At 36.6% G+C, this 24,967-nt stretch overlaps 1 protein-coding gene across 1 annotated transcript; it reads right to left on the minus strand.

The window, feature by feature from the left end:
• Nucleotides 1–762: 762 nt before the first annotated feature.
• CHORDC1 (cysteine and histidine rich domain containing 1) lies at nucleotides 763–24,455 on the minus strand. The gene is made up of 11 exons (XM_043451724.1): nucleotides 24,249–24,455; nucleotides 20,833–20,882; nucleotides 18,108–18,164; nucleotides 16,717–16,874; nucleotides 13,400–13,503; nucleotides 12,698–12,756; nucleotides 9,028–9,098; nucleotides 7,956–8,061; nucleotides 6,099–6,218; nucleotides 5,488–5,550; nucleotides 763–5,206 (listed from the first exon to the last, which is right to left on the minus strand). Exons 1-11 carry the CDS (start codon nucleotides 24,310–24,312, stop codon nucleotides 5,060–5,062), a joined length of 999 nt encoding a protein of 332 aa, XP_043307659.1. The 5' UTR covers nucleotides 24,313–24,455; the 3' UTR covers nucleotides 763–5,059.
• Nucleotides 24,456–24,967: the final 512 nt, after the last annotated feature.

A 24,967-nucleotide genomic window follows, 5' to 3' on the forward strand; every position in this document is an offset into this window, starting at 1 on the left:
GGATCAATACTGGATCATTAACTGTAAAAATGTACCACAGAATGCAAGATGTTAAAAATAGTGGAATATATGGGAACTCTGTACTATCTTCACAATTTTTCTTTAAATCCAAAATGGCTCTTAAACAAAAAGTTAACTTAAAACAAATGAAGCTGATGAAAAGAAAAAAACGCAAGCCTAATTAGACATCCACACTGCTAGTGTTTTCCCATCATAGAATAAAACAGAAATTCTTCCGCAAACTTTTGGACACCACTCCCGGAGCTTCTGATTTAGTAGGTCTGACATGTTGGAGACCAAGAATTTCCACTGGTAACAGATTCCAAGATGCTGACACTGCTAGCCTAGAAGTGGTATTCTGATGACCAGCAATTCGGACTAGAAGATGAACACCAACTACTCAGAGTCAAAACCCAGCAAATTCCTTTACTACTTATCCCATATTTACAGTCTTATCCGTCTTTCTCTGCATATGTTATGCTCCAGACCTAAACTGCTTCAGCCAATTCTTACACTAATGGGGAAAACTAAGGTAAGTTTAATGCTGTTTCATGACATATTCTATCCAACACACAGGAATAAATTCTTGTCTACAAGCTATATGCAAAATAGATGACAATCAAAATGACAATGGCAACTTTTCTGAACTGAGGAGGACTCTGAAATTTCTTTGGAAGCTGTTTAAAAGAAACTAGAGACCTTAAGAGTTGTTAAATCATAAATGATAAGTTTTTAAGCCAGCTATCATTAGAACCAAAACCATACAAACAAAAAGACTACATACTTTATTTTATAAATTTATTTTCTAACAAAACATATGAAAAAGTAAGATTTTTCCTGGTAGCTAAACACAATGGTACTTGTTTTCCATGCAGTATATGCCAATGTTTCATGGAACCCATTAATTCAACTGACAGACACAAGCTGCATGAAACAGTCAGGAGCACAGAACACAAAGCCAGAGGCCTGCGTGTGAAATCTCTACTCCACAGCTCACTAGTTTTGCCATTGGGCAAGTTACTTAACTTGTGCCATAAATCAGTTTCCTTGCCTGTAACAAGAGAATATACCTCACAGGGTGTCATGAGGGTTAAGTCCATATTCATAAAAGTCCTTAGACTGGCCCCTAACAAGTGCTACATGCCTTGATATTTCTAAGAGCCAACCAACATGCCAAGTACTATACTAGAAAACAGGGATATAACGGTTGGCCTAGACACAGTCAAGGTTATATGTGGTCTATAAAAGGATACAAACATTAACAAATTAATCATACAAATAAATAATTAATAAATATGGAACTCTAAACTGAAATGAGCAACATGAAGGATGACAGTGTTTAACATTAATACACTGATCTAGTCTCATTTTTGGAACACCAAGAATTAACAGGTTCAGGGAGTAACAAGCATTTTGACAGATTGATTCCCTCTCCCAGGCTTAATCTTTCTTAGCAGTCTTAAAAGCATAGTTTAACAACACACTCATCTGGACACTGTTATCTGCTGAGTCAAAAAGGATTAGCAAATAAAATTATTTTGCCACATAATCTTTAAGCAACATAAAAATGTTTAAGGCTGTCACTTCAGTAGACATTAAATGTGGCCTACTAAATTGGAAAAATAAGAAAAGGCATTAATTGGCATTTAATAAAATCATGCTCTTTAAAAGTAACTGTTTTTTACGGAATTCTTCACAACTAAGAGCTATACAAAAACTTTAAAAAAAAAAGTAAAAGCAAACTATGCAAAAAATAAAAATAAAAAAACAAGCAACCTTTCCAAGTCCAATATTTTAGAGATAATGTCAAAGGCATAAAGTATAAAGCACCATGCATCTATACTTAAGAAAAAAAAAACCAAGCCACACAACAACTCCAGAGGAGTTTAACTTGTAAAAGATTTGGGCAGAAAGGAAGCAATCAGGTAAAACACCAACTTCCCAGCTACCCAAAAAACAAAAGAAATGAAACTTAGAAACTTAAAACCTAGAAACAAGCAGGACTTAGTTTGCATTCCAGAACTGAGGCTAAAGAATTATAACATAGGCAAAAGAATGAAAATAAGTATCAAAAATGAATACCAGGTCAAAGTAATTTGAATAAAACAAACCGAAAAATTCCTTACTTTCTGATAACAAAAAGTATCTGGCTATTACAAAGAAAAAGAAAGGTTACAGACTTCATAAGTGAGCTTTTAATCCTTTTTTTCTTTGCTCCAAACCCGACCCCTGCAGTAGAAGCACAGAGCCCAATCCACTAGACCACCAGGGAATTTTCACTTTCAAGATTTTCCATTAATTTACTTATTACAGGTGTATGTATAATGTAATTTTCAATCTGGGTAACGATTTTTTTTTCCCCATAGCAAGGGCCAGTAGAGCAATAACCCAAAGTCATCTTAAGAGACTGGCAAGAACTCTTTAAGGTTCTGTTCACCCTTAGATTTCTAAAGAACTGTCTAAGGAAAACCAAACAAGTTTTACTTAATAAGAATTAAAATCTCTAGCATAAAAGATAAATTTTAATAAAACAGATCACTGCAGTACTTTGCCAGTATTTGGTTACAATGTTTTGTCTATGACAGGTTGATTTCAATTTATATTTTTAATGGCTCACAGATTACTGGTTCTAATTACTATCAAAATACTAGGTCTCAAGAACTACTCTGAAAATAGTGTTCCACTAAAAACAAATAATCAAAACTAATGTTCAACATTAGTTGATGGTATTTTAGCAAGGCTAATTCTTAGTTTTGTAAATGTTCTAATGATATGTAACATTTTAGCAGTTGGGGAAGATTAATATAGGACATAAAAAAACCTGTACTGTTTTGCAACTTTTGTAAATCTAAAATTATACCAAAATAAGAGGTTAAAAAGTAGTAAAAGTTCAAATTCTCAGCATTTTTCTTCCTTTATATTAGCGAACGTGCCAAGCAAGAAAAATGCTATTTTAGGTTTCCCTAAAATGTTGATTTAGCCATCAGATTAGTTATCAAGTGTACAATAAATCTAGCTTTATTTTGCTACAGTTATTATGAATACACTTAGATAGATGAAGCTTTTCTAGAGAAATAACTGAATAAAGTTAACAAGCATTTTGATCCAGAGAGATAATTAAAACTCATTCTACTTAATTTTAACTGTTATGTGAGTTTAAGATAATTGTTTATATTTAGATTTTTATTTATGCAACAAATTCAGAGGTTCATAGGACTAACAAAGGAAACAGAATGGTCCCTAGTATAACCAGACTAAATACGAAAACTGTGAGTATATAATGTATAGATAATACATTATATATAAAGGTGACTGGTTTGTAACTAACTCTTCCATGAATAATACTCTTGCTTTATTACGTATTGCTTAGGGGGAAAAGTCTCAAGAAGGAATCATCAGTAAAGGGCCTAGTAAACATTACCTCAAATCAAATCAATTATCAATCCTTCCTCTAAATAATAAACTAGATTTCATGGCTCTAAAAGAACTCAGGTTCCAAAACTATGAAAAGTTAAAAAAATTTAAATACAACCCCAAATACTAGAAATATATATTTCTTTTGGGTCCAATCTTCACTGCAAAAATTTCTTGCCATGGTATTTTAGTGTCATAAAAGCTGGCTGCCAATTTTTCTGTCTTTATATGTAACAAAACCAAACCATTTAATAATTACATTAACTACATCTAATAGTTATTTATTTGTTAAGGTAATAGACTTGAGAAATACTGTTAACTAAAACTGTACTTCTGGAAACTTTTCTTTCTAAGTCCATTACTACCAAGAAAGAAAAACACTCAAGAAGCTTAAGAAATCATTATTTTAATCTACATAAACATAATTCATATTCAAATGTATTAAGTTTTGCCATAGTTTCTGCCTTCATAACATGTCTTAATTTCAGTTTCCTTTGTGAACTCTGCACTGCCTCAGAAACTAATTATCCTTTAATGGGTTCAATTAGCATAAACTATCTAATTCTGTGCTACCTATGTTTAATCAAGTACAATATATAATCAACACTGTATCACCTAGAACTGTCAAGCTGTTTGTGAAAATGTAAAAAAAAAAAAAAAACTTCAAAAGAATAAGCTATTTTGTTTATTTCACATGTAATAGCTGTCATAAAGCAAAGTTTAAATATTTACTTTTCTGATACCCTAATGTATTTCCAAAAGTCTTTTAGCCTGGAATTTTACAGACAGTTTTCCACCAGGGAGGCCAAATAATATATATAATTTATCTTTATAACTAATAAAAGATTCTAAGAGGGCACAGACTATAAATTAGGTACAATTCAGTCATAACACCATCCAGAGACCTTATGAATAATTAGGAAAAAGATGTTTAACACTACTGTTTAGTCTTATAAAATGGTGAATTTTAATCAAATTGATACCTTTTTATTCTTATTTATGATGTTTCCTATACTCTTAAGATCATACTGCTTGGCAAGTATACAGGTACTGATGTAATTTTTAATCCAATTAGCTGTAAGTGAATTCTGATTTGTTAATCAATGTTTGTATTTCCTTGCTACTACTTATGTACTACACTACCGTGAGTTAATCCCCCTACAAAATGTTATTGTTGAGTGGAAAAGCAATGCAGAGCTTCATCTCTTCCTTAAAGATTTTCAAGTATCATAGGAACACAAATTCATGAAAAAGCTAATTAAAAATCTGACATTCCATCTTGCTTTAGTGATTAATTATAGGATAAAAGAAAGAGATGTAAAAACAAATGTTTCTTGACATTTCTCTGATTAACGCAGTATTATGCTAAGAAATATTGTAACTGTTATGAGCTATTTTCTAGCTTCTTCAAGTACAGGACACAACTACAGTTCTATTAGTGAGGAGAAATGAATAATTAATTTAGGTAACTCAAAAGCGATACGAGAGGCACAAAAAGATAAACCGACTTTGGCTTGAACCTACTGCAGACCCTGAAATGCCAGATTCAACAACAATAACAAGAAAACGAGAGTACAGCAGCAAGTCACCACTTCACGCAGCAAGAATTCTGAAACAGCCAGTGACATTTCTTTCCCTTCCCAACTCATTCTGTTGTCTCTTCCTTTTGTTTTTCGTGGGTTTTTGCTGCAGGCAGTTCAAGGCTTGCCCACTGCATAGGTTCAGCTTTTCTCATGGTGATCTCAATCTTTGTTGCCGTCATAGTCACGTAGCTTCGTTTTACATCAATCACCTGTAACATATCAAAGAGAATGACAGTATTCTGGATGGTTTTACTAATTTTAGAGGCAAGTATGTTTAAACGATAAGTAGACTTCATGTCTATGCCAGCTGCTAACAGTCAGAACTCCAAGCTTCTAAGGTCGTCTCTAGCCTTAGAGGTAAACTCCTGGGTAAGAAATAATGGTAAGTTATACATCTACTCTACATCAATGCTTACCTAAAGTACTATCTTTTATTATAAATGGCATTTTAAAGTCTAAGAAAAAATTCTGCTGGATTTATAATACTTACACCCCATAATTTCACATTTTGATGAAATTCCTTCTCTCCTTCAAATACAATGTGTACATTTAACTGAAAAAAAAAAAAAGTTGATTAATTGATCAAAACCAAAGTAAAGATTTATGATATTAAAACAGTGATTATAAAAATAAAGACACGGATAAAAACCATTTAAGTTATTTTAAGGAACTGCCAATATTATACTTTGAGAAAACCATTAACAGTGAAAAAAATATTAACATGGAGTTTCATATTGAGAACTAAGTATCATTATTATCTGATAAATCTAAGCCACTACAGCACTTCCAGGGTGCTTCAGAAATAACTCGCTGAGAATGTTAATTAATTTTTCAAATGGGACTTTTTAAATCTTAAAACAGCTCAAGCAAGATCAACATTTTATAATACAGTAAGAATAACGTTTAGTGACTTCCCTCGTGTTCCAGGGAACAACACTGGAAGAACCCGCCTCCCACGCAGGGGCTGGGAGCTAAGACACACAGGCCAAGTGGAGACGGCCCGGGGGCGCTGCACGCTGCAACCGCGACCTGGCGCAGCCACGGAAAACACACACACTTAGGACGAGCAACGCGCAAGCCAGAGACGCTGAGTGTACTCACCAATGTGCTATTTGCTTCTACTTGGCTAAGCTCTGGAAGTGAATTTTTCGCATATACCGAAATGGTGACTTCACCCCCAGTCTGATGCCAGTCATGTCTACATGGAACAACCTTTTTCCCCTGCAATGTAAGACAAACTTTATGAATTTACAAAGTGCCTTAATTAACCTCTTAAAAAGAGTAATTTGACCCATTAAAATTGAGAAAAATACCACATAAAATCGAGCCCTTAATATTTTTAAGCATAAACAATTTCTAAAGCCCCCATCAAGAAGTTTAACCAATGAAACAAAATACTAGCTTTATGACTTGAGAACATACTTTTAGACTAGAGATATTTGCTTAACAATATAAACCGGACAACATCTTAACATCATGCATAAAACTTTCCAGTTATTTTCTACAGACTGAAATTTGAGAAAAAATAATTGACTAGTTATAACTGTCTGTTGTTCTTATTGAATATTTTCCTCTTACAATAACATGAAAAAAAGGTAAGAATTTGTGGAAGTAATCTTTTGATTACTATTATGGAAATAAATTATTACCTATGAATGATAAATTGCTATAACAATAACTACTTGAAAGATGAAGTGTGATGTGTCTTGTAACTGAGGGTAACTTAATGCATGAGACTGTGAGACACTATTGTTTGAAAAAGCAATATTTATATTTTTGTGTAATTATGCCAACTGAATTTAAATTACTTTACACCACTTAAACTTTTCTGCCCTTAAACACCTGGCTTAGTCACTCAATAGCTGACAACTATATGCATTAAAAAATAAAACAGTGTTTTTCACCAAGGGTCATACTATGAAAACTTAAGCACACAAAACAACATTTTATTTTTTCAAAGCAAAACTTTCAAATTTTTGTACCTTGGAAAAAATACAGGGATATTTCACGTTTTACTAATAAAACACTCCTAGAAGTTTTATGGTAGACAAATTATAACTTAACAAATATATTTACAGTATCTAACCCATGTGTAATTAAAAAGCAGACATAATATATGCTAATATACACTAAATGAATTCCTAACGTAATCTGAACATAAAGAGGCACACACTGAAAACATTCATTGTCTCGGGGTTTTTAGTGCCAATACAGCACATAAAATTAATCTAATGTATTACAAGACATGTTAATAATAGCTAACAAATATGTATTTAGCAAGAATTGCTTGCCATCTTACAGTTTAATGGGATTTTCAGAGATTATTTGCATAGCTACAAGTCATTTTAAAATGCTGTTAGGGAAGTAGGAACTGATGCTTTCTCTTTTCTTTTGATAAATTTCCTGGTAGCAAGCAGAGGCTGATTCATGTCAATGTATGGCAAAAACCACCACAATATTGTAAAGCAATTAGCCTCCTATTAAAATAAATTAATTAATTTTAAAAACACAAAAACAATCCCAAAGAAACAATGCTACAATTCTACTGTTTGGCCACTAGATGGCGTGTCTGTAATGTGTAAATGGTTGAATGACAGTAAGGGGCCAAAAGAGCATCAGAGGTCTCAATGGTAACTCAAATGAGCAGAAAAGTGATTTTTAACAGAAAAAGTCGAAATAAAGTATGCAATTACAGAAAAATATGCTTCAATTTAGACTAGCTTACGTATTTCACAAAAATCTACATATTTGCAATCAACATACACAATCATTATTCTGATCAAAGAGTAGTGCGTTAAGAGCTTGACTCAGATTAATTTTAGATTTTAGTTAGGTTCATCAAACTTTACTGTGAGGAACTTTTTTTCTTCTTAAATATAAAGACAGAGTAATCTCAAATGTCTTCAAAATGACTCAGATAAACACACCCCAGTAGGCTATTTTTAAAACATTACTTACAGCATCCTTTTTAGTCCACATGTGTTTCCCTGTTGTACAGCCTTCTTGGGCTAAGAATGTATTAAAATCAGAAGTTTTTCTTCTACAACAGCTCCAGTATTTCATCCTTTAAATTATCATATAAAAATTTCAGAAATAAAATCTGACAATCAATTAAATTTGGAAGTGTTATAGTGGTAAGTAACTTAAAAAAATAAGCATGTAACTTTAGTTAATTTTACAAGTGTCTAAGTTGCTAAACAGTTAAAACTACCAGACGACTAATAACCAGAATGCCATTTAGTATAGCAATTCTGGCATTCCTGAATGAAGATGCTTAAAACCATCACAAAATCCAAAATTAGCTTTTCACTGATAGTTTGCATTTCAGTTTCCTCATTAAGCTACTATGAAATAGTAATGATCAAAGGTTGAAGACCTTCATATTTTAAAACACCAGGAAAGTGAGAACATGCAAACAAACTAAAAACTAATGTTTACATAACCTGTGATAGTCAATCCCAAAGTAAGTGAAAAATTAACTTGAGAAAAATCTAACACTATTTACTTAAGAAAGATCTAACACTGGAAGACAAAAATTACAGTAAAACTTTGGGTTTGAGTCCTGAAGACAGGGAAACAGAGTGGAAGACTCTCACAGTACTGTGTTTCCATAAACTACAGTGTAACATAACGAGAGAGGCTCTCAGTGGAGTGCTGTGGGAAAGTCCTGGTTTTCTCAGATACCACAATGTTGGCGTCTCAGTGTCCCAGGGCCCAAATTCCAAATGCCCTACCAATGGCCAGGACAGCCCTTCACAACACAAGACACCTATTCAGCTTAAAGAAAAAAAGTATTCTATTGTAATATAAAGGAATATAAAAAACATGAGGTGTGAATCACAATGGTCACTTCAACTGTAAACTCATTTCAGTTTTCCCATGTGCAGAAAGAAGACAAAATTCACATTTCCACGTTATTGTACAGTTTATATGACAATGTAAGTAAAACACCTAATATTGTTGCATGGCAAATAATGTTTAAAGGCATATTAACATTTCTAACATCTACCATAAAGTTTTCATTAGTTACCCTTCATGGAAAATAGGTACTCCAGAATGATATACACAGACTTCTTCTAGACTCTGTGGACCCTGGTATGTCTACAAGAGAAAAAAAAAGAGGGAAAAAATTAGTTTCATATCTCAGTGTTACACTTCACATGTATTTGTAAGTACTGGTGACCTCTATGAACTATGAAAATGCCCACGAGGTAACAATTACCTAGAACATTCATAAATTCACCTCAGGCCATTCCAATAAGGAATGAAAAATGATTCCTGTTTGGATATGCTTAAATTTCAGTTCCCTGTGAAAAAGGTAAATATTAAAGTAGGCAACAGGATGTATCAGATGTTTTTAGACTTTTGGGTATGAGGACACATCCCAACATATTCCAAACATATTCAGGCATGTTCTATAAATTTACAGGACAATACTGAGACCAAGAGATTAGTGTTCTCATCAGAAACATAGTTATAGCATGACTATGTGCACAGTAAACTCTGTGAGCATTACGAATTAATATGGAAAATCTAATAAGCAATTCTGAAGTCCAGAGAGATGACTTCTTATCCCTACAAACGGTAAAATGAGCTGCAGACCTATATATATATCCAGGGTTTGTCTGGAAGATCCGGGCCCCATTGCTGCTGTAGATGAAGGCTCTACAGATGAATTCACAAAAAGTTATGTTAATAAAACATAGATGCAGCCAGTAGTATATTTTCTGTCTACTTTGCTATTTACAGCAACCATCCTACAGTTACAGAAAATAAAATTCTGTACATTCACTTTTTGTAAATTCAGATTACGGCGTGTGTATAAGATTCTGAACGTCTATCACTGTTGTTCCCCAGAATTCCTACTATTCTTCCCAATCTTATCTGATGGCTCCATATCCACTGAGTCTCTCAAAGGAGAGATTCTCCAAGTTCTCTTCAGTGTCCCTTTACCTTCTACCCTCATGCAGTCTATCACAAAATCCTGTCAACCTGAATTAGAAAAAATCTTACCAGTTTAATTTGCTAAACTTTCTCAAGATCACTAGCAGATTCCAGGCAATGAAACTCTGCTAAAAGAGTCTGATGAATTTCTCTGCCTTCAGTTTCTGGACTCTACCATCTACTTAAACATGGCCCACTTTCTTGTTTAAAGTCCTTTAAATACCGCTACCTCAAACCATATACAATAATCAGTGCCAGTGGTCTGCACATTTAAATGTGCCTCTAAGTCCTAAAAGAAACAGATTTCTTAAAGAGGACACAGAAAGCCCATCATGAAGGAAAAGATGAAGAAAGTGAGTTTCATTAAATTTAAAGAGACTATTTATCAGAAGCCATTATTAAGACAGTGAAAAAGTATAGTCTCTCTGACAAAGGACGTGCAGATAAAACATATGAAGAATTCCTAAAATCATTAAGAAAAAGTCAACTTAATAGAAAACCAGATACAGATTTGGCACAGCGTCACAGAGGACATCCAAATGGCCAACAGGCATACAAAAACGTAGTCAACATCATCATCAGGAAAGTACAAATTAAAATCACAATGGGAACAGTCCACATTCACCCGAGTGGCTAAATATAAAAGACTGATATTACAAAAATGTTACCAAGGTGTAAAACAAATGGACCCAGCCTCATATATCACTGGGAAGAGTATAAACACAACCACTTTGTAAAATTAGGTGGGAGTACCTCCTAAAGCTGCACACACACACACACACGCACACACACTGAGAAGCAACACTATTTCTAGTCATCTACCTAAAAGAAATGTGTAAACGTATCCCCAAAGTCATGGACAAATATGTCCATAGTAACATGAGTCAAAAAACTTCACAGGACAGTAGAGGATAAACTGATTGGCACATTTAAACAATGGTATGCTTTAAAGCTATGAAAACGAACAAATTACAGCTGAAACCAAGAGAACAAAAAACAGTTAAGCAAAGGAAGACAGACTTAAGTACCTGTTCTATGATTCTATTTACAGTAAGTTCAGAAGTAGGCAAAACTAATCAATGTTGAGAGAAAAAAGTAGTTACCTTTGGAAGACGAAATAATGAATGAGAGGAAGCATGTGCACTCTGCTTAATAAACTTTTATTTATATAGTCAATGGTGTATTTCAATGAAAAAACTTTAAAAACATTTCTTCGATGGCCACCGTGACCTAAAGGAAGGCCTAAGCTGTGAGCAGCAAGCCTTTCAGGATCTAGTCTGACTTTTCTTCTAATCTCAACTTTACATCAGCAAATTCTGTACCATTATCATTGACTATTTTTGATTTTTGTCATTATTGCTCTCTCCTTGGAATATCCTTTCCCATTTTGTCCATTTACAGAACTGTCATTCACTTCTCAAAATTCATCTGGGGATACCTCTGCTCTGACATGCCTACAGACCCCACCACCTGCACGCACCTCCCGCACCCAAAGAATTAATCGTTATCTGCCACATCTACCTTAAATACACGGGAATGCATCTGTATTTCTATCTCTAAATGAACAAGGTGATCCCAAACTCAGCATGAGAGAAGACCGCAAACCTGCTCCCAACCCGAACTCCCATCTCTCCTCCTCAGGTAACGGTGCGCTGAGACGCTTCACTTCTAGTTTATCAGCAAGTCCTGCTAATACTTCAGGTGTCATTCGTTTTAACACGTCTGTCACGTGCTGGGCACTGTCCTAAGCGCTCAGGACAAGCAAAGAGAAAATGTTTCCCTTTTAAATCTTACATGAGTGAAGAAGGGAAGCAAAATCTGTAAAGTAAGTAGTATGCAATAAGGGGTAAGCGCTATGGGGAAATCAGGAGAGTATGGAAATGGTGAAGAGGGTGTAATATTACACAGAGTAGGCAGAAAGAAGCCTCAATGAGATGTCTGGTGACATCTTACATGTAACTACTACTCTAAAACATGTGCCAATGCCTGGTCTTTCAAAATAACACCCTAGCTGGTTTTCCTTCCCTTGATTCCACTCCTGAGCCATTAAATTTACCACTTATCAGCCAAAGATATCCTTTTAAAGTCCCTCCTTAAAGAAGACAATGGCTTTATGTTACACTTAGACCAAAGCCTGAACGCCTCACCGTGACATACAACGACCTCTATAACCCTGCCTGCCTTTCATACCCTGTTTCCCACCCGTATCAACCCTCCACTGACTTCTATAATTTCCTGAGTAGCCAAGCTCTAGAGCCTCTACACATGCTGCTCCCACACCTACTCCAAGGTTTATACAGCGCATCTGCTACATCATTCAATTTCCAACCCAGTGTCACCAGATCAAAAAGGACCTCCCTCTGTATCTCCTTGTCAGCGTTATTCTTTTCAAGTCTACCTAAATTCACAGCACTTAATAACTTATTTGTTGTCCCCCCCCAGAATCACAGTATCAGCTCCACAAGAACAGGGATTTTTGCTTTATTTAGTACCACATTCCCAGCCCCTAAAACCATCTCTGGCACACAGAAGTGCTCAGTAAATGCTGACAGAACTAGACCTGTTTATTCCTGTGATCTCTCAGACATGCTCCTCAGGGACAGGCACTTATCCATGCTCATAGTCCTGCTCCATGGAACAGTGCCCAACAAATAACAGGCACATAAACGTTCATATCTAATTGAGTCAGTAAATTACTCTTTTCTCAAAATTTAAAATTTTACTTCTAGACTTAACACAAATTTTATAATATATACCTTTGAACACCCTCCATTTTTACATGAGGTTCCAATCTTAATTTCATCACTGTCTTCTTCTAAAAGAAAGAAAAAATAAAAACATTAGAACACTTTTACTATAGTGTTATTCGTAGAAAGTACCATTTTCTTAAAATGAGTATTTAAAATAATAATCTAAATACAAAAAAACTGCTATTTTACAATGATTTTAGTTAAGTTTTCTGTGTGACCTTTCATGTAATACACATCATTCAGTAAAAGTGAATCAGAAGCCAACTCCTGTGATTAAGTCTTGCCTATAATCCCAAAATGACACATGACATGGTGCACTTCTATTCTACAATGCACCCCATATCCAGTAAATTTACCTTATGTAAAAGAGAAATCATTTCATGATTTTTTTCCCCCAGATAACAGGTATGGATCAGAGAATGCTGAATATATTTTATATCATGCACAATGAAACAATTACAAAAAAGCTTAACTCACTGTTAATAAGTAATGAGTAACAGAAGAAAAAAAATTAACAGGTACTCCTTTCTAATAAAGACAAAATGAATCACAAATTCATTCTGTGGTTTAAAAGGCATTCAATAAACAAAAAAGTTCTTTAATACAAAGTACTACTTTTTTACATTTATATGCTGCAAACTATACTGCTCCTGCTTCTTTTAAATAATTGGCTAACTAAATAGAAAAATATAAAAAGCAAAATCTTACCTTTCTTATTTTCTTCATTCCCCGATGACAATTTAAGTTTATCAAGTGCTTGTTTTAGGGAGGCAGATATCTTTAATTCCAAATTTGTCATTGGTTCATCCGGGCTAGAGATTTTGGAAACTTTATTACCATTATTGAGGTACAAAAATATTTCTTTGTACTAAAATTAAATGTACTTGAGCCTACTTATGATAAGCCAAAAGCTTTGTGAATCAAGTTTTTCTAATTAAAAAAGTATTTTACAGTAACTGCTGTAACACAATTACATTTCTAAGTTTTAGCAGAAAAAAGTTGATACTAAATATCAAATAATCATGATACTTTCAACACAATTTATGAATCAGTATGGCTAACGGGAAGGACACAAAGACTAAGAATCCAAATTTGCCAAGATGAGCAACTCCAAGGAAGGGACTGTGAAGCACCTTCACATTCCACACCCAAGGCAAACACGGAGCAGCAAGTACGGACGACGTGAACAATTATGCGCGAAGTGATTCACTCAGCAGGGCACGCACACGGCCAAGCCCCGGGCAGGTTTGTCCACCGTACATGCAGTTAAGCTCAGGCTGAGGGAGCCACAAGTCCTTCTTGTGCCTTGGCATGTATCGCTTGCACTGTGGCACAGTGGAATTCTCTCAGGGAATCGTCCTTGTCAGGGAGTCAGTTTGAGTTGAAAACGAACTTGGAGGCTTTCCTTTCCATTCTACCACTGTTTGTTGAATATTTTTTAAGACATTCTTCATAGCAAAACATTTCCTTTCAAAAATTCTAATGAAAAATTTTATTTTAAAGCAGCTCATTTTATCATTACATCAGTACATAACTGAATAATTACGTACTAAGGCAATAATTATGTAGGAAGTGAATCCATATCCCTATCGGTGGAGACGGTTCACTTCACGTGGACACTAGTACACACACCTATTAATTCAGACAGTTATATCACAAGGGAGCTCTAGTAAGGTTAAAAAAACAGTAACAACAATGTCCCCTGACATTTTGTAAAGTGCTGTATGTAGAATTTAAGGCATTCAGTAAGTATTAAGAATACTAATAAATGCAGCAATAAAACGAAAAATCCTAGGTTATTCATTCTACATAGTTAATGAAAAACCTACTGCATAGGAGGCATTAACAAAGTACATAAAAACTCGTATCCTCATAATCTCTATAATACCATCCAATGAATTTAGGATAAAATACTTAATTTCTCTTTCTCTTAAGTGAATTTATTAGTAATCCATTATTTTAAAAAATATTACCTCATACTGTCAATTACAGTAGACTCAACTATAATATTTAATAATGATCCATGTCAAAATTCTTGTCTTTTTATGACTCCCCCCCCCAACTGGCAAATCAGTCAGTTAAGACATTTGATAAAATTTCTCATGATTATGAATAAGGTGAATATAGAAAAAAATCACCCAAAGTAGTCTGGTTAAATAAACAAAGTAAACATCAGAAAGTCCCTGAGGGTGTTTTCTTTGTTGGATATTAGTCAAGATGCTATAAACTTATTTATTTAAGATCAATAAAGAAAAAATTGGGGAAATCATGAATCCATAATATGAATATCAACAAAGGTCATGTTTGAGGCCAAAAACCATCTGTTTTTTTTTAAGTCCTGTTTTTTGATTCTGAAACAATTAAGTACTCAAGTGCTATGTGAAGAAGACCTGGTATAACAGTGATATCCAACAATAATCCCAGCACTCGTGGGATTATAAAATGTAGTGGGTCAGAAAGTGAATATGAAGAATCTGTAATTCTACTGCAAAGTGAGCAAAATATTTTAAAAGTACTTTAACAGATATGCCATGTAAATCAAATACATTAAAAATTGATCAGTAATGAGACTAACAGTTTTCAGATAACTGGGGGGTAAAAGATAAGTGACTAGGCTTATTCTAACTGGCAAAATATGGACAAATAAATAGAATTTGACCTGATGCAAGGAAAAATTATATACTCAATTAGCAATGATAAGCTGCTTTAAAATTCATAGAATTTTTGAAAGGAAATGAAAAGTTTTTCTATGAAGAATGTCTTAAAAAATATTCAACAAACAGTGGCAGAATGGAAAGGAAAGCCTCCAAGTTCTTTTTCAACTCAAACTGACTCCCTGACAATGACGATTCCCTTAGAGAATTCCACTATGCCACAGTGAAAACGATACATGCCAAGGCACAAGAAAGACGTGTGGCTCCCTCAGCCAGAGCTTAACTGCATACAGTGAACCAACCCACCCTGGAGCTTTGCTGTGTGTATGCCCTCAAAGGAACAGAAGCAAAAAGGTATTATCTAAGAGAAAACTTATTTATCAGCAGAGTACATCACGAGAAATGCCAGACTGTATGAAGCACAAGCTGGAATCAAGATTGCTGGGAGAAATATCAATAACCTCAGATATGCAGATAATACCATCCTTATGGCAGAAAGTGAAGAACTAAAGAGCGTCTTGAGGAATGTGAAAGAGCAGAATGAAAAAGTTGGCTTAAAGCTCGACATTCAAAAAACTAAGATCATGGCATCAGGTCCTATCACTTCATCGCAAGATGGGCAAACAATGAAAACAGTGACAGACTTTATTTTCTTGGGCTCCAAAATCACTGCAGATGGTAACTGCAGACATTAAATTAAAAGACATTTGCTCCATGGGAGAAAAGCTATGACCAACCTCGACAGCATATTAAGAAATACAGACATTACTTCTAGTCAAAGCTATGGTTTCTCCAGTAGTCACGTATGGATTTGAGTTGGACTATAAAGAAAGCTGAGCGCCAAAGAATTGATGCTCTTGAACTGTGGTGTTGGAGAAGACTCTTCAGAGTCCCTTGGACTGCAAGGAGATCCAACCAGTCCATCCTAGAGGAAATCAGTCCTGAATATTCATTGGAAGGACTGATGCTGAAGCTGAAACTCCCAATACCCTGGCCACTTGATGCGAAGAACTGACGCACTGGAAAAAAACCTGATGCTGGGAAAGACTGAAGGCAGGACAAAGGGGCAACAGAGGGTGAGATGCCTGGATGGCATCACTGACTCAATGGACATGAGTTTGGGGAGACTTCAGTAGTTGGTGACGGACAGGGAGGCCTGGCATGCTGCGGTTCATGGGGTCACAAAGAGTCAGACACGACTGAGCGACTGAACTGAACTCAGTGACTGAACAGAAGAGAAAACAAAATGGTCCAAAAGTTGGTTAACTACACAGTGACTATGAATGATATGATGCAAAATTGTAAGAGGTAATACCAGGAACAAATGCTGTTATTAAGTGTAACACCGGTATATAGCTATATAAAGTGTACCTTGGCCTTTTTATTGCTTCTACTGGTTTAGGGGCCTGAATGATGTGCTCCTGAAATTTGGGTTTCAATTCAGAAAGCTCTTTCTTCTCAGTAGTCTTGACTTCAGGTTTGACTGGCTCAGGTGGCTTCTCACTGTTATGCCTTCCTTTCGTACAGCCCTGTTGGTGAAAGGTATTCATTCTCTGAGAACGATCCTATTATCTATTTCACATGCTGTGACAAATACTAATGTTCACTTCTTAGTTCATAAATTCAAGTTCATGTTTTCTCCACTTTTAACACACTGACTTATTTTAAGAAACCAAAAGCAGAACTCCAAACTTAATGTATTTGCAAATGAGTTCTTACATGTGAATAATGCATTAAAAAGAGGCCTCTAAATTATACCTAATAAATATCTACTTTAATTATTCTATTAAAGGTATAGCATAAACTTGTTTACAGGAAACAAATTCTGGCAATTTTGCAGAGAATTCTACCAATTATTTATACAAAAGGGCCTCAATCTCAGTCTCAGCTGTGCTCCTAGCTATATGATATTGAACAAATTAATCTTTTTAAACTTGTTTCCTCATCAGTAAAATTGAGGCAATTTTTGAGGATTAAACAACAAAAATACAATACTTCCTTATCTGGCAGGTGGCAAACATTCAATAAATGCTAGCTACCTTTTCTATATAACATTGACATACATTTTAACGTCCCTGAAATCATAAGGTCAAAGATATATCATTTAATTAGCAACTTTAGTTTTCTTTCTTAAGGGTACACAAAATAACAGTGCAACTTAATGGTATCTTAGATATGATAATTTATTGTTCCTAACTGAATATGATTTAAATTGTTACCTCTTCATGGAGTTCTTTTAAGACTACTAACATCAAATAACAAGGAATTACTGTATAGCACAGGGAACTATATTTAATGTCCTGTAATAGCCTGTAATGGCAAAGAATCTGAGTAAGAAAAGGTATACATGTCTATAAATGAGTCACTATGCTGTATATGTGAAACTAATATAACACTGTAAATCAGCTGTACTTCAATTAAAAAATAGAAAGCTAAAGAAAAAATAAGCAGTAGGAAAAAATTCTAGAGTGTAATTATGATGTATATAAGTAAATTAGAAATGAAAAAAAAAAAAAGACTAACATCAAAAACAAACATAAATTGACAAGTAGTTAATTAACATCTTGAAACTTTAATCTCTAAAACAGATAAACACTTTAAGTGCCACAGAAGGGAGGTGACCTCCATTTTAAAAGAAAGGGACCATCTGGAAGTTAACAAGGACTAGACAATAGCTCTTCAAAATCAGACTCCTCAAATTTGGAGCTTCCTGTAATATGCACTTTGGGGGGAAATAATCTAGGAAAAAAATTAATACTTACTACAATACTTAAAAAATCAGAAAAATCAGTTGTTCTTCTCTTACAGCAAGACCAACCCTAGGAAACATAAGAGCCAAAAGAAGAAAACAAAGTGAAAACTCTGCTTGTAAAAGAACCGCAACTCACTGAAATACCACTTACACTTACCTCCTTGAGTCGCAAAGTGACCTGTATATATATAATTTTATAGTATTAAAGTGCTGTAAATAATTAATCAAGTGAAATGCTTAGTCTTTGACTAAAAAAAATAATTAACCAAAGTTGTTGTGATCCATCATAAAAGGAAGCACCTTACAATATGGAAACAGAAATTGCTTCTGTTTTAGAATAGCATTTGATTTTCAGAACAAAAGCATTTTATAATTTATAAAACTAGATATTTTAAGGGATCTAGAGTGCAAGTGAAGTGGTTTACTTTAAAAACTAAGTTAGATTAAAATCCAGTAAGTTAAATAAAATAAAATAAAGTCCAGTAAGTTAGAGATAATAATTATAATAATTCAGTTTCTAAACAAACTCAGCATAGTTGTTTCTCAACAATAAGCATTCTATTTTCAGAAAAACAATTAATGTGGCTGCTTAAGCACTGTTAACATCTTTCAAGGTTACATGAGCTTTTAAGTTAGAGGCATACAAATATAGAAACTGTAAAGTAGTATGAGATTGCTAAACAAAGTATCAAGTAGCTAACTAAAACCATGGGTTTAAGTTGTCACCTACAATTCCAATGTAGTACAAAGAAAAAAGAAATAAAAATCCAGTAGTCCGAAAGCTTGGGATGTCTCAAATTCAGACTAAGGGCCAGCTTTTCGCATACCCATCTGGGCCTCACTGTTTCTCTCAATATATCCATGAAGAATTTGGCAGTGTCTTTTATTCACAATACCCAGTTAAACGTTTTTAAAAAAAGAAATGTGAAATATTCTACAATTCATATTTTCCTTTGTTCTGAAATTTCATTTTTACTCTGAATTGAAATATAGACGAAAAATAACCAGTACAAAATTAAAGGTTTAATTAGTATAGATAATATTGTCACTATTCTGCATGAAAAAAAAGTTTTATTATCTTAATTCCATATAAAGAATTAAGTATTCTGGGAATACTGGGACATATACATGACACAGATTTGTTGTTCCCAATGCCCACCTGAGATGGTATGGTTGTCCTCAGTAAAATGTGAAAAGGAAATTAAAATTTAAGTGTGCAAGTACAGGGTCGCAAACTGTCTTTTCTTAAGAACTGTTCTTTTCCCTCAATGTACCTCTTCTAGTATGAATAGTTTGGAAAAAGAAATGGAAACCCACTCCAGTATTCTTACCTGGAAAATTCCATGGACAGAGGGGCCTGGTGGGCTACAAGTCCATGGGGTTGCAAAGAGTCGGACATGACTGAGCATGCATGCACAACTTGAATAGTAAAATGTTTTTCCTTCTGCTCATGCAATGTTTAATTTTTTACTTGGCTAAACAGAATACTGACAACAGTACACAACCTACTGATTTATGTATTTTGCTTAAAATCTACTGGGCTGTGAAATTCCTGGTACTGGGAAGTCTAGGTCTTCAAGAAATGTTATAAAAACAGTAACAAACAGAACAAAATTAGAAAAGAGAAAGAAAAATACTTCCAAGTAAAATCATTAAGTTTAATCAGAATAACTAACAGTTGGATATAAAGAGGAGCAATGGACTAAATGACTAGAAAGTTAGTGGCATCATTATTAGCAGCAGCAAAGGCAGGCTATGTTTGGAAAAAGGGGTCACTTCAGAACTCATCTGTAGTTGCCAAATACATTGTAGAAGTGAAGTAAGGTCAAAATAAACTGAACGAGAGAAAAAAAGGAAGCCAAAACTGAGAAGTGAAGTGAAGTATGTCCATGGTTAGAAGGTATGAGGAAAAATATCATTGGAAAACAAAAAGATGTAAGGAGTCAGGTCACAACTTGTGGTAACGAACATTTGTTCTGTTTTTCTCACTTAGAAGTAACCAGATTAATATAGGCTTGTTATTTGCTCATATATCACTGTTTACACTTGGCTAACAGCTAAACACCAAGGTGGTCTAATTACTCCCTGAAAGGTAAAATTAGAAATTCAAAGGACATCGATAAATATAAACAGGAAGGACTGCTTATGTTCCTAGGAAAACCTAAAACCAGAGCAGCCATGTTGCAACCTTTTATTTTGAGATACACAATGGAAAATGTACCACATTATCATAAATTTTAAAAGACCAATAAACCCAGCACAAAAATCCTCATCAAACAATATTCTGTTATGTCTCTAACTCTTCAGAGCATCAAGGAAAACTGGTGGCATCTCTTTTCTGTACTGTTACTCTAAACTCAGACGTCTGTCCTGAGTGGCACTCTTAAGTGTTTATAACAATCTTCCCTAAAATTCAGAACTACTCTTGTGAGCCAATAGCTGCCCGATATGCTGAAAAACTAAGAATCAGTACAACTGCTTTCATTTCCCCTCAAAGTTAGGTGAAGAAATGGCGGACAGAGAAAATGAGAGTTGGGATAAAAAACAATAATTTTATAACTGGAAAAACTCTTGAGATTGCCACCTACTGTCTTCTTTGACTCTAGTGGAACACTTGTTTAAAGCACTCCAAAATGGTCAGTAAGAAAGCATAAGCCGAGGGGGGGAAAAAATCTAGTATTATACCTCTGAATTGACTATATAAATGTTAAGACAGAAACGTATCAAGCTCCTACCTTCAATGCATCATGAAAGACTGGAACGCCTGGGTGGTATGTACAAGCATCTGGTCAAAAGCAAAGAAAAAATAAAACACTTTATAATGAGGAAAACCCATTTTCCTTCAGTGTTAACATATAATCCTTTTTCCATATGCAGATAATACTTCACTAATGCTAGAGTTTGATGCATGACACACAATGCTTAATATAACATTGCATTAAAATAGTAAAGGTTAAAATTCTAATTTGAGTATGACAGCTATAAATAAAAATACACATAGTTCAAGTATAACCAATTATATTTTGTATTCTTCTAATCTTTACAGTAAAATCTATTTAGTACCCAAACTTTAGTATCATATTTCAATGTTGTGTTTACAAAAATACTATCAAACTTAACTGTTTTTATGTGTATTGATCCATAAAAGTTGTCCAAGAGATGCTCTAAAAAGACATTTTTTGAAGAATAGGTTCAATTTAAAAAAACCTGATTTATCAGTAATATCTAATTGCTAATTTAATTTTCCTAAGTAGGTGTCAATTCCTAGATATAAACCTCATTAAAAAGAGGCTTAAATTCTACAATGTTTTCAGGTTTGACACTGATTGTTAGTCTATTATTCCCTAACTCCTCACCATTACACCATCAATTTTTACTTAACTCTCTTATGGAAATGGACTTCTTATAGCCTGCAATATGGAGCCTTACATTTAAAAAAAAAATGATAATGGACACACTTACTCCCCAGTTAGATAGAACCAGGAGCACAGAAAAAGGTCAGCTCCACACCTGTGCAATTTTCTTACAAGGGTCTCTGCTCAAACTTTCGTGTCTGTTTAGCTCTCAATTGGCTACAACCTCTGATTCCTAGAATCACCTTAAAATGATTAATTTCTGGTACTCAGAGAAAAATCTCCCTATCCCTGTATTAAGTCAGCATGGTTTCTTTGGTTAGTAACCAGGTACTACACAGACACCACACCTAGCTAATAAAGCAAGAAAGTGTCAGGTTCATGGTATAGTACCTAAGCCCAGATTCAGAAGATCTACTAATTAAGGGTAGTAGTGGAATTGAGAGCTGGAAAAGGAGATTCAAAGTAGAAATGAATATGCAGAGAATTTGAGAGGAGTATCAAAGTAAGAGAACAGAGAACGTGTTTCATATCAAATGTACATACAGTCAGAGGCATACAGCGCATAATGTCTGACACAGGCATATATAATAAAGGACATTCTGGCAGCAGAGCAGCAAGAGTGAGTCAGGTCTTAACCATACAACTAGTATAGACAGTATCTGAAAATCATTGCTAAATAACATGCAAATGGACATCTTCCTCTCTAGTCCTTTAAAAAAAAAATCAAGTTTGACACTTTCGCTCAAGGTAATATTTTATGGGTAAGAAGCTACAAGACAGCAATGGTTAAGAACCAGGGCTTTTACCACTGAGTCTGACCCTGGCTCAAATTTTGGCTCTGCCTCTTGGTAGCCGTTTGTTTCCTCAAACGTGTGAACTGAATAAAATACTGTTAGTGAAGAAATGCTTCGTCTAGAGAAGCTATTTTAACATATGCAAATCACCACACCAAAACACTCCTTTAGCTTCTGTATCTCCATTTTCCATCAATCAACCTACGGTAGTATTTTAAGTCCCTACAATAACCTCAGGCTTCCCTGGTGGCTCAGACCTTCAAGAATCCACCTGCAATTCAGGAGACCTGGATTTGAAAATTCCGGATCAGAAAGATCCCCTGGAGAAGGCAATGGCACCACTCCAGTATTCTTACCTGGAGAATTCCCTGGACAGAGGAGCCTGGCGGGCTATCGTCCACAGGGTCGCAGAGAGTCAGCCGCGACTGAACAACTAATTTTGTTAAAGCTAATAAACTTTCAGCAACCTTAAAGGCGTTCCCTACTTAATTCAGTGCTGCGGATGCTCAATCCTTGAGATGTCTACTCCGCTGGCTTCCCCTATCTCTTTCCTACACACTGTATCATTTCACAAACACACACAGAGCTGACTTCCAAAAAATTGGCTGTATCTCCCCTTAAAATTAGGCTGATACCTAACACCCTATAAATAAACATATTATCCCATTCAAACGACTTTCCTCTTTAATATTAAAGTAGAATAGGCATAGCCACTAAAGCAATTTACTTTTTACATAGGCTACCAACAGCAAAGGGCTTTGAAACTCATTCCTTGATTTTTTCATCCACTGAAGACTCATAATTTTCTCCCTGAAAAGCTTCACATTAATACTGTAAAAATGATTTTAAAGTATTGATTTTAATTCCCTACACAATGAGAAACCTTGTTGCTAACTTGTTGCTGTACTTCTCTCATTAACTGGGTATAATAAACACTTCACAGGGTTGTTGTAAAGATTAAATGAGATAACTAATAGATATTAAGTGGCAGACCAATGTCTGGCATACAGAAAACATACAATAAATGCTACTGGAATATGAGAAAGTGTTGTAACTGCTCAGTTTCCAAGGAATCAAGTCAGTCCTTTACTTCATTCACCTACCAAAATTCAAATCCACTGGTCAGTTTCTACCATTCACCTAGTCAGTAACTCTCAAGTTTACATCCTTAATTCTACACCTGGGTCCTGGAGAGCTGCTTTAGGGCACCTGGGCCCGGGAGGCAATTTTTCCACCCGCCGGCGGTGGGGGTGGGGTGGGGGAATGGTTTCAGGATGATTGAAGCGTTACATTTATTGTGCACTTTATTTCTACGATGACTACATCAGCTCCGCCTCAGATCATCAGTCATGAGGTCCTGGAGGTCGGGGATCTCTGCTACAGAGGACATTCAAGCCCAGTATTCTGCAGACGGCGCAGTACTTAGACGGGAAGGCCATGCAAAAATACCCAAGGAACACGGACGGCTACAAAGTAACGGATGACGAAATCTACCTCCCACTGGATCAGATGTATCAAAACCTAACAGCGTAACCATTCAAAATAATCTGAACCAAGAACAGGTTTTTTTTTTTTTTAAAGTATGGTTAAAACAGTGAGTCAAATGAATGATAGGATAACCCGCCAGCGGCCCAACCCTGCGGTCCACGTCTGTCTCTGACACACACGCGCGCGCGCGCACCCACCGCACCTGACTAACTTCTCACCGCTCCGAGAGGCGCGGGGCGGGGACAACGATGCTCTCAACCCGGCCCGGAGGGAGAGCGGACGGCCGGGGAGCATGTGCGCCGAGTGCTGTGCCGAGGGCGGGCGCCGGGTGCGGATCCCGTCGCCGGGTCCCGCAGAGCGGCCCCGCACCCGGGGGCAGTTCGGGACGCGGCCCGGCGGGGTCACCCCGGGAGGCCCCGGGAGGGGATGCGGCGGCCCGGGGGGATCAGCCTGCGAGGCCCCGGGCGTCCCCGGGAGGAAGTGGAGGGGAGGGGGCGGCGGCGCCTCTCTCACCATCGGAGTTGGTCTCGGGGTCGAAGCGCTGGCCGCAGCCCCGGTTGTAGCACAGGAGGGCCATTCTCCTTCCCGGACGCCGGAACCGCCACTCGCCTCCTCTGCAACCTCCGGCGCGCGACCCAAGCCTGCAGGCGCGCAGGCTGCCGGCTTCCGGGAACGGCCAGCTCCGCCTCGGGAACCTTCGCGAAGGTTCCGGCCGCGCAGGCGCAGTGGCGACAGGAAGCGGCGGGCGGGCGGGCGGCCCTGCAGGTGGGGCTCCGCGGCGCGACGGGGCTGCAGACGCGACGGGAAGCGGCGGGGGAAGCGGCGGGGGAAGCGGGCGGGACCCCGCAGGTGGGGCTCCGCGGCGCGGCGGGAAGCGGGCGGGAGGTCGGGGGCCCCGCAGGTGGGGCTCGGCGGCGCGGCGGGGCTGCAGGCGCGGCGCGGGGACTCGCGGGACAGGTCTTGCAGGCCGGAAGCTGGGCCACCGGGCGCGCCCCGCCTCCCTCGCCGCTGTGGACCGCCCAGCTCCCCGCCGCCGTCGCCCAGCAACCTCCTTCCTCTCCGGACCGGGGTGACGCGTCTACGCGCGGCCGGGACGTTCGCTCCTGAGCGGTCTGAGAACGAGCGGAGGGTCGGTGCAGCCTTTCTGACTCCTCTTCCCGGAACCTGCTTCCTTAATAACTGAGCGGGATGTTGGACGAATCCCCCTCCGTCTCCACTGTTCCGATCTCGGA

Source organism: Cervus canadensis, chromosome 29 (genome assembly GCF_019320065.1).
Source record: "Cervus canadensis isolate Bull #8, Minnesota chromosome 29, ASM1932006v1, whole genome shotgun sequence".
Taxonomy (NCBI): domain Eukaryota; kingdom Metazoa; phylum Chordata; class Mammalia; order Artiodactyla; family Cervidae; genus Cervus; species Cervus canadensis.

Bases quoted from the DNA above. Each gene is read 5' to 3' on its own strand.
- CHORDC1 (XM_043451724.1), bottom strand. From the start codon at position 24,312: ATGGCCCTCCTGTGCTACAACCGGGGCTGCGGCCAGCGCTTCGACCCC. The intron at 16,875-18,107 runs GTAAGTATTAAT...TTTCACCAACAG, and splicing joins CTGATTTTTTAAGTATTGTA to GGCTGTACGAAAGGAAGGCA. The intron at 13,504-16,716 runs GTACACTTTATA...CAAAATCTCTAG, and splicing joins GAAGCAATAAAAAGGCCAAG to CCCGGATGAACCAATGACAA.